The sequence below is a fragment of the Macrobrachium nipponense genome, chromosome 9 (genome assembly GCF_015104395.2).
Source record: "Macrobrachium nipponense isolate FS-2020 chromosome 9, ASM1510439v2, whole genome shotgun sequence".
In the NCBI taxonomy this organism is placed as follows: domain Eukaryota; kingdom Metazoa; phylum Arthropoda; class Malacostraca; order Decapoda; family Palaemonidae; genus Macrobrachium; species Macrobrachium nipponense.
Window position 1 is genome coordinate 9,108,487 of NC_061110.1, and position 10,994 is coordinate 9,119,480.

Consider the following 10,994-nt stretch of genomic DNA (forward strand, 5'->3'; position numbering starts at 1 on the left):
CATTGACCCCTTATCCACAAGATGAGCAAGAGAGCCTGTGCTGGCATAAGGGCAGCGTAATCAAAAACAACAACAGCATTCAGTGTCTCGACCTTCGGTCTAATTTGCCACTGCAGTCCTCTGTAGTTGCCGCACACCACCAGACGAGACTTGTCTCTAGGCGGCGGCTGCTACTTATCGCATCTTTTTCATCGCTTATCATTCGGTAACTTAAAGAGTAAGGGGCGAAACACGGGGGTGGAACTATAACAATCGATAATAATACTCGCAACTGTGAGATGGAAGCGATCTCTTCGAGGAAACAGCTGAAGACTTCGTTGCGTGTTTAGCAGAAAGCGACCAGTTGGTTGGACCGGTTCGACCGGAAAGGGGAAAATCAAAATAAAATTCCGTAAGATATCTTTCAAAAGTTGCCATGTTTTCTCAGTTCTAAGGTTCAGTAGATACTGTCCCGTCACTTCAGTGAATACTGAACAGTTAGCGGGTACTCGTCTCATGATAGTGTGCGTGTACAAATTATAATTTTTTTGTGCTTGACAAACATTTTTTTCTGTGTACTCGATGCGAATATTCTACGGCTATTTTCCTGATTTATTTACGTCCGTAAGTAGGTTTCTTTTGTGATGACGCCTTTTTAGACTGCGTCAACTATTAATGCCTGCATCTTTATATGAATATGAGATAAAGTTTGACTCCAATATCTAAATGAGTGAAAATTCAGATTTTTTTTAAAAAAACTTCTTTGCATTAACCCCCGACAATGACTGACGTCTATATTTTCGAAGCTCATTTTACAACGATTCTTAGTTGATGACAGAAGCTACGAAGAGAGAGAGAGAGAGAGAGAGAGAGAGAGAAGAGAGAGAGACGGAGATGACTGAGGAGAGATAGAGAGAGAGAGAGAGAGAGAGAGAGAGAGAGAGAGAGAGAGAGAGAGAGAGAGATCAAAGTGACCTTGGTGATAATGACGACGAGAGAGAAGCATTTCTTGCCAATCTAGCGCTGCTAGCTCAACTCAGTGACCTCGTGAAGTACAAAAGAGAAAAATTGAAGCTCGAACCCACGAGAGGACGAAATTATTATCAACTAAAAAATTCCCCCTCGGTTAACATACATGAAAATATATTAATTCCGAGGTAGAGCAAACTGGATATTAAAGGACATTTGCAGCTTAATGCATGTTTATGAATCACGGTGATGTGATAAAAATTCATATATATATATATATATATATATATATATATATATATATATATATACATCGAGCTACAATGTCCTTTAATATCTAATTCGCTCTACCTCGGAATTAATATATTTTCATATATGCTTAACCGAAGGGGAATTTTTTTCACACGATAATAGATTTGCCTGGTCCCAGTCGCGAACCTAAGAAGCCATTCAAATCCACTGACGTCCTGGATTTGAATGGCTTCTTAGGTTCGCGCCTGGGACCAGGCAAATCTATTATCGTGTGAAAAAAATTCCCCTTCGGTTAAGCATATATGAAAATATATTAATTCCGAGGTAGTGCGAATTAGATATTAAAGGACATTGTAGCTGGATGTATGTATGAATCACGGTAATGTGATATGACTTATATATATAAATATATATATATTATATATATATATATATATATATATATATATATATATGTGTGTGTGTGTGTGTGTGTGTGTGTGTGTGTGTATGCGTATGTGCATATACTTTAAGACCATGATCTAGTTGCACCATGTTATAATAAAAATTCAGTGTGATATTAGAGGTTTACAAATTTTTTGTTTCAGTTTCACTCACGGGGGCCTTAGAGGAAATGAAGAATGCCCTGGTCATCGGACGGGAGTGGGGGCGGGGATGGGGTTGGCACTTGTCGGCTGGTGGGCGTGGCGAAGGTCTTCGATTCACCTCTTCCTGACAGGTGAGTCATTATTTATTATTATTATCATTATTATTATTATTATTCAAAAGATGAGACCTATTCGAATGGAACAAGCCCACCTAAGGGGCCACTGACTTGAAATTCTGCAAGCTCCCAAAAAAATATTATTATTATATTATTATTATTATTATTATTAAAGAACCAAACAAAAACTTCTTTCAGTTTTCTTATGGAATATTGAAAAAGAAACCCACAAATTCAATTTGTAACTTGTTTACTTCTAAGTATTTACATTTAGTTTTACTCCACACTCGAGTACTTTCAGGCCCTTCTGTGGCCCATTCTCAAGAGATGTTGGGATGTTAGCCTGGGTCAAGGCCCAGCAGTCTTCTGGAACTTCTTCTCGTTGTGCTGTCATTTATGCGATGGCTGTTCTGGTTTTCTTGAGAGTTGCCAATCCCCTCTTGTCGCTCTGATATCCTGAGCTGATGGTCAATGGGATTCACCCTTGTGGTAAGGGTGTGGTCACCGTAAGTCTGTTGGGCAGGAAACCTAATCTCCAGGTCAGCAGGGTCAATCTTAGCTTCTTTTAATATCAAAGCTCGGCTTATGGGATCTTCTGAGGTAAAACCTTTGTTTCCTTCAATTACTTTGATCTCTCTGATAAGCGCACCTTCTACTACCCTCCTGTGACTAAATTTTGTTGCTTTTGTATATAAGCCTACTGTTTTTGAAATCCATCCTATGGTCATTTTCCCAACAATGTCTAGCTATAGCACTCCCCTGAGAGTTAAGCTGTACTGCCCTTCTATGTTCTTGGACTCTAGTCCTTATTCCCCTACCTGATTCCCCCACATATCTGTCTCCACAATTATTGCAATTGATTATGTATACCCCCGCTACATCATCTGTATTACTGTCTTCTCCTTCCAATTTATTTTTACACTTTGTATTTGTTTTTAAGGTATTATCAAAGGTATATACAAATTTATATTGACTTTCTTTCATTTTTGAAGTGATTTGTTTCATTTTAGGCATAAAAGGGAGGGCAACTATTTTCTTGTTTTCTTTATTCCATGTACTCTCTACATTCGCTCTGTAAAATATTTTTCTAGCTTTGGTGAGTGCCCTTTTTCTGAACCATTCCGGGTATGCTAATGCATCGAAGCTTTTATCGATGTAATTTATTTCTTGCTCTATCTTGCAAGGGTCACACGTTCTCATTGCCCTAAGAAATAAACCTGTTAGAACCCCTATTTTTATATCATGACTATGAAAAGAGAAGAGAAATGATATGAGTTTGTATGTGTGGGCTTTCTATATGTGCTGAATTCATATCCTGTTTCTTTTCTTTCTATGAGTATGTCTAAAAAGGGCAGTTTATTATTGTTACTTTTCTCTAAAGTGAACTGGATATTGTTATCAAACTTATTGACCTTTGATAATACCTTAAAAAACAAAGTATGTAAAAATATATTGGAAGGAGAAGACAGTAATACAGATGATGTAGCGGGGGTATACATAATCAATTGCAATAATTGTGGAGACAGATATGTGGGGGAATCAGGTAGGGGAATAAGGACTAGAGTCCAAGAACATAGAAGGGCAGTACAGCTTAACTCTCAGGGGAGTGCTATAGCTAGACATTGTTGGGAAAATGACCATAGGATGGATTTCAAAAACAGTAGGCTTATATACAAAAGCAACAAAATTAGTCACAGGAGGGTAGTAGAAGGTGCTGCGCTTATCAGAGAGATCAAAGTAATTGAAGGAAACAAAGGTTTTACCTCAGAAGATCCCATAAGCCGAGCTTTGATATTAAAAGAAGCTAAGATTGACCCTGCTGACCTGGAGATTAGGTTTCCTGCCCAACAGACTTACGGTGACCACACCCTTACCACAAGGGTGAATCCCATTGACCATCAGCTCAGGATATCAGAGCGACAAGAGGGGATTGGCAACTCTCAAGAAAACCAGAACAGCCATCGCATAAATGACAGCACAACGAGAAGAAGTTTCCAGAAGACTGCTGGGCCTTGACCCAGGCTAACATCCCAACATCTCTTGAGAATGGGCCACAGAAGGGCCTGAAAGTACTCGAGTGTGGAGTAAAACTAAATGTAAATACTTAGAAGTAAACAAGTTACAATTGAATTTGTGGGTTTCTTTTTCAACATTATTATTATTAATTATTATTATTATTGATTATTTATTATTATTGATTATTCATTATTTATTATCAGTACATTTTATTATTTTTATTTCTATTATTATTATTTTATTATTATTATTATTATTATTATTATTCTTTTATTATTATTATTATTATTCAGAGATTGGGACCTATTCATATCAGACCTACGAACCCACCAAGGGGCCACTGCCTTGAAATTCTTTGAGAGATCCAAAGAATATTATTATTATATTATTATTATTATTATTATTATTATTATTATTATTATTATTATTATTTAAGGTGTTCTTTATCAAGAAAAAGTAAGACGAGGTAAAGGGAATTACAGAAAGAAGTAACCCAACTTGTTAAATAAGAAAAAAGTGAATAAATTAATAAATACATTAAAAATATATCAAAACGCAAGAATTTTCAGTTTCTTGCTCCGCTTTTTCTAAAAAAAAAAGACAGATGTTTTCTTCCTTTTTGTTTGGAAGACTCGTTTAAAAAAAATTAATAAAGAAGTAGTCTCTGATTAATATTACTGTCTCTCAGCTGCGTTCAGCTTTTCATATGAATTGTTTTAGTACTTTTTTTTTATTTTCCTCCTATTATTATCAAGCTGAATGCAGCTGTACCTGCAATTGTCGTTATTTCACGAAAGCTTTGTTTTTATCTTTTTTTTCTATATAATTATTTTCTTTTCTTTTCAGGGGAGTGAATGCATTGAATTATATCATTATTGTCATCAAAACACTTATATTGTATTACCTTTTACGTTGCTTTTAAGAAATAAGTGACAGCTCCTTAAAAACCTGATGGAAAAAGACGAATTGACAATGATTATTTCCATCATCATCATCAACAGTTGGGAGGAAGTGGGCGAGGTATCCGAGTTGGTTATCTATCCAGTCAAATCTGCTCGCGGCCTCCGACAAGAAGAAGCACAGGCGGGGATCTATGGACTGACCTCGGACCATCTGGAAGACAGGTAGGAAAAACAAGAGTTTTCACCCTTCTCTCTCTCTCTCTCTCTCTCTCTCTCTCTCTCTCTCTAACGTTGTATCCCTGGCTGAATTTGAACCATCACCCACTAAGGGCAAAGACTTCTGCTTGCTAGAACATCTGTACTACTGACCAAAGCCAAGATGGCCACTTGCCAGAAGGTTAAAGAGCATATCTTAGTTTTACCAGACCACTGAGCTGATTAACAGCTCTCCTAGGGCTGGCCCGGAGGATTAGATATTTTTACGTGGCTAGGAACCAATTGGTCACCTAGCAACGGGACCTACAGTTTATTGTGGGATCCGAACCCCATTATATCGAGAAATGAATTTCTATCACCAGAAATACATTCCTCTGATTCCGCGTTGGCTGAAAAAAAATTCTATCACCAGAAATAAATTCCTCTGATTCCGCGTTGGCTGAGTCGAGAATCGAACTTCAGTCCACCGGTTTGGTAGCCGAGCGCGAAAACCATTCGTCCAACGAGGAACTCTTGCCAGATGAACTTCATATCACCACTAAGCAACCAAAACTCATAAAGGCACATTAATTCATTGACCTCGGATGAAGATGGTATTAGCAGCACTCGTATAGGCTGTCATGTGATCCTTGACTGCAGCCTATTATCAATAGCATTATTATTGTTATCATTCTAGAGCCTTCATGGTCATCAACGCAGAGGGCACCTTCGTCACAAGCAGGCAAGCAGGGCGTCTCTCCACTGTCGTGACTGAGTGGGAAGGTCACACCTTAACCTTGAAATTTCCGGGTCATGAGGACGTTTCAGTCGACGTAGGAAATGGCCTCAGAGACAGACCGGTTGTGGTATCAAAGTAAGTCTTATAAAAAACAGGTTTATTTTTGGACTTTTCATTTCAGTACGTCTAGTAATCCACGTAGTAATTCGGTAATCTTTATTTTACCTATGGACTTTTTTTCCTTTTAGGGAGGGCTGGTTAATAAGGCGTGGCTATTCCAGTCCGAAGGAATGACTTGGGAATAAGGTTGTTAGTCTTGTGTATTTATTTGCTTAGAGCGCGTGACCTACAATGATCAACTAGCCACCAGGTCAACTGATGACACATTTGAGTTTAATGGAACCTACCTCAACAGCACAGACACATCCCAGGAGCATTTCTTCAAAACTTGATGATGTTACGGCTCGTTCATACACTGAATCTCATAACTATACTCTGTTTTTTTCTATCTGTCCATCCGCCTGTGGTGTTTTCGCATGGTAACACCGTCCCGGGCTTTAAATAGTTACGCTATGTGTAAATTTTAGGTAAAATCTGGGTGTACATTTGCAAATGAAAAGTGTTTTAATAATTTATTGTATGCGAATTACACCGTTAATATTCGAAATAGGGTTATTATTATTGTTGAATGTAAGCCGAATGTAACTATCTAAAGCCCGGGTTGCAGTGTTACCATACGCATACACCACAGGCGGATGGACAGATGGAAAAAAACAGAGTATAGTAAAGTTTTTTTTGAGATGGTTCAGTCGTGCAGAAAGAAAGGATGGGCAGTTAGACAGAAAGTAGGAGAGTTCAACCCAGAAACTGGACCTCAACATCCTGAAAGTAAAGGGACTTTTATCATTTATTGGGTAACTAGTCAAGTTTTTTTTTTTTTTGAGATGGTTCAGTCGTGTAGAAAGAGAGAGTTCAACTTAGATATTGGAACTCAACATCCTGAAAGTACAGGGACTTTTATCATTTATTGGGTAACTAGTAAAGTTGTTTTTTTTTTTTTTTTTTTTTGAGATGGTTCAGTCGTGTAGAATGAATGGATGGACAGCTAGACAGAAAGTAGGAGAGTTCAACTCAGAAACTGAACCTCAACATCCTGCAAGTACAGGGACTTTTATTATCATTTTCTTGTGTCGTCACCAGATTTCGGGGCTTGAAACTCAAAGGCCTAGACTGCGGGGACGAAGTCTCAGCCTGGCTCTCGAGAACCTTACACGATGACGAGGAGAAAGTGAGACTGATATTCAAAGGAGACTTGGTTGAAGACAGACCAGCAGAAAGACCGAAGGTTAAACACGAATTCACGCAGTACAACAAAACAGACCGAGTGAGTTTTGCGTTGCTGGGAAAGTTGTGTATGCTTTCATTTTGAGCTTTGGCTGTTTATAATTTCATCACTCTCTTCATCTACGTCTTCTTAACATATCTTTGTCCAAATTCTGGAGTTTCTGGAACAACGTCTTAAAACATAAAATGTCACCGGATGGTGCTTTTTTGACTCAACTATTTTATTTCACAGTTGCCATTTTTTATTTTTGTCAAGCAAGGTATTAGGGAATTAACTCCCTATAAAGTTCTTCCAATTATAGAACACGCATATAAAAATACAGAAATAAAGGGATTAGGCAAAAAGTAGCTAGAGTATATATTACGAAATGAGAAGTGTCAGATGATTGAATATAAAGTTAAACTGAATAAGGTTAATTAAGAGTACACGGTACTATATATATATATATCTATATATATATATTATTATATATATATATATATATATATATAATAATAAACATTCCAGATTTCCTTAACTGGAAGACCAATGCAAGTTCGTAACATTATCTCAGTCATAGCATATTTTCTTCATAGATCTCCTGACAAGGGCGCCTGAATTGCGGATTTTGCTCTAGAAGATGAGCGTTCAATATAGCCACTGACTTATCACCAGACCAAATACACAACACCTACATTTCCATTCAGCATCATTCAACTTAAAATGCACATTAACCGTAGTTCATACCAGCATAGCATCGTCAGATATTCACAGGAATGGAGCTATTGAAAATATGACTTTAACTTGATTTAAACAGGCCGTGTATACAGATGATAGCAGCTACCACCTGGCCTGCCAATCTTCGCTGGAGGACCTGAACGCCCGTCTGGACGTGCCCGTCTCGATGGCCCATTTCCGCCCAAATATCGTGGTCAGCGGATCGGAGGCTTACGATGAGGACGACTGGGCCTACGTCAAAATAGGCGAAGTGATTCTCAGGCGACTGAAGCCATGCGAGAGGTAAGGAAACTTGCTGTTTGGAGGAGAAGTAGAAGAATCTGAGCCGTATCTATGTAGGAAAGATAGATAGCCAGGCAACATGTGCAGATGCCAAAAATGTGACGGTTGGGTGAGAATGCCCCACACATAAAGAGAGAGAGAGAGAGGGAGAGAGACCTTACAGACCTTACAGCTCGTTCGGGTTGCCCCAGGTCCCTCAGTGAGAGAGAGAGAGAGAGAAGAGAGAGAGAGAGAGATTAATAGGGCAAAAGTCAGTTAAAAAAAAAAACGATTACTAACTATGCCTGTCATCAACCAAATACGTTGTGTGAGGTTTCCTAAGTTTAAGTCACTGGCTAGTGGTGGTTTTATATATATTGTACATAAATTATGTTTAAGTACATAGCATATCCTGGAGGACGTCTGTGTATCATTCCAGATTCAGGATTTTTATAATGAAGGGCGTGTCACTATCGCTGATTTTTTTTTCATTCTCGTGAAAATATGTCAGTGATTTATGTGGTAGATAGTCATCTTCTATTACATATATCATTATAAACTATATGGCCAAGAGTAGGAGACCAATTCCAGTTTTTTTTCCGAAGCCAATCGTTTCCTTTGCCCTACGCATATCATCATATCATACTTTGGAAAACTGATATTTCCTGATTTGCTGAATAAAAGATAAATAAATAAACGTTGGTGTTTTATTGTGGATGAGAGCTGAACTATTTTCTTACTTAGAAGAGATGACTTATATTTTATCATTCTCTTCAGGTGCCTACTGACGACAGTTGACCCAGTCAAAGGAGAGAGAAATGAAAACATGGAGCCCCTCACTACATTAAAGAAGTAAGTAAATAACATTTATTATTATTATTATATATATATATCTATATATATTTATAAATATATAGATATATATATATATGTGTGTGTGTGTGTGTGTGTGTGTGTATGTATGAATGCATATAAGTATAGTATATGAATATATAAACCTCAAATTGGCGTTCATTTTGTCCTTAGTTTCTGGAGAACTGACCTGGACCCCTTTTTGCTCTCAGGTACCGGCTGCTGAAGGATGCCCCTCCGGAATTAGCTACAGCTTGGAAGTCGAAGCCTATCTTTGGCGTCACAATGAGCATCGACACCACAGGAAGAATCGCTGTTGGAGACAAGGTCTTCGTTGCCAGGGCTTCCGTCTACCCTCAGTTCAGAGGGTACTGAGGTTTCTTCGGAACGAATTGAGGGAAATTGAGTTTTTTTTAGAACTTCTTGAAGAAAATTTAGCTTTTTTCAGAACTACTTCAATAAAATTTAGTTTTCTTCAGAACTGGTTGGAGAAAATTGAGCTTTTTTCAGAACTACTTCAAGAAAATTGAGTTTTCTTCAGAACTGGTTGGAGAAAATTGAACATTTTTCAGAACTGCTTGAGGAAAATTAAGTTTCTTCAGAACTACTTGAAGAAAATTGAGCTTTTTTTCAGAACTACTTCAAGAAAATTAAGTTTTCTTCAGAACTACTTGAAGAAAAATGAGCTTTTTCCAGAACTACTTGAGGAAAATTTATTTTTCTTCAGAACTACTTGAGGAAAATTTTGCTTCTTCAGAGGTATTGAAGAAAATTGAATCTTCTTCAGATCTACTTCGAGATCTTTTTTTTTTAGAACTACTTGAAGGAAATTGACGTTCCTTTCTTCAGAACTACTTCAAGAAAATTTACATTTTTTTCAGAACTATTTCCAACAGTAACACACAACAGTATTCGAGCAACTCTTGACAGTCCCATTGTTGTTCTAGATGACAGCATTTACGACTATAGTAGATTCACATCACCCGTGCATCTGATGTCTAGGCCAGTCAGTCCCTTACGAAGCTCCTGATTGGCTGTTGATAAGCCAATCACAGGCCTTGAAGCTCACAGTCTCTCGAGAGAGTTCACATAGGCAGGATGTATGTTCCATCTCTCCTGAGGGATGCTTTTGAAAGACGTATCCCTCAGGAGAGTTGGAACATACATCCTGCCTATGTGAACTCTCTCGAGGGAGACTGAGAGTTTCCAGCCCTGTGATTGGCTTATCAACACCCAATCAGGAGCGTCGTAAGGGACTGACATAGACATCAGATGCACGGGTGAAGTGAATCTACTATAGACTTGCTGAATATGTCATGAATCGCTCGCTGCCAAATGCAAAAACTATAACTGAACACCCAAATACCGCTTCTCAATGTGCATGCATGTTGTCAGAATATCTTGATGTTTACTGAAAATAGTTGCAGATGTCTATGAAATAAAAAAATATCTTTAGGTGCTGATTTTTTTTCTTCGTCGTTTTCCTTCATCTAAGAGTTACCAGTTTTATTTTGTTTCTTGTGGAATAATCTTAAATCAAGTTGGAGTTGCACTGTGGCAGATATCTTTATGTTTACCATCTCGAAAGACAGCTGTGAAACACCCACAACAAGCAGACTCCTTTTATAGATTATGCAAATAGTTTGCACAACAATATAAATTTTACGCTAGAAAGAGAAAATAATGGTAAACTAGGGATTTTTTTTACGACTTCCGAAACAAACTTTAAGCAAGCACTTCCCACCTGTAAACGTCAACAATATAATCATGGAAAATATTAATGATAGGAACAAAAAACCTTTTTTGGGGTTTTTACCATTAGTTTACGTATAAGGGTTAAAAGAGAGTTCCAAGTTTGCAGAAAATTAAAATTCTCTCTTTTTATCGTATAGTACTATTTATATTATATAGGATAATGAAGCAAAGAGAAAAAATAAGAAAATAAAAAGGAACGTTGATCAAAAGAAAGAAAGGATTAGAAACGTCTTAAGAGATTATATATATATATATATATATATATATATATATATATATATATATATATATATATATATATATATATAT

General features: G+C 37.3%; 1 protein-coding gene across 2 annotated transcripts; it reads left to right on the forward strand.

Annotated features, from left to right (window-relative positions):
* Nucleotides 1–205: 205 nt before the first annotated feature.
* On the forward strand, nt 206–10,385 carry LOC135218522 (mitochondrial amidoxime-reducing component 1-like). Of its 2 annotated transcripts, none has more exons than XM_064254887.1 (8): nt 206–391; nt 1,788–1,918; nt 4,921–5,043; nt 5,714–5,890; nt 6,956–7,139; nt 7,897–8,099; nt 8,856–8,930; nt 9,143–10,385. In XM_064254887.1, the coding sequence occupies exons 2-8, from the start codon at nt 1,821–1,823 to the stop codon at nt 9,303–9,305; spliced, it is 1,023 nt and encodes a 340-aa protein (XP_064110957.1). In that variant the 5' UTR covers nt 206–391; nt 1,788–1,820; the 3' UTR covers nt 9,306–10,385. The 2 variants fall into 2 exon arrangements, with proteins under 2 accessions (XP_064110957.1, XP_064110956.1); XM_064254886.1 differs by lacking the exon at nt 206–391 and adding an exon at nt 446–603.
* The last annotated feature ends 609 nt before the right edge of the window (nt 10,386–10,994 follow it).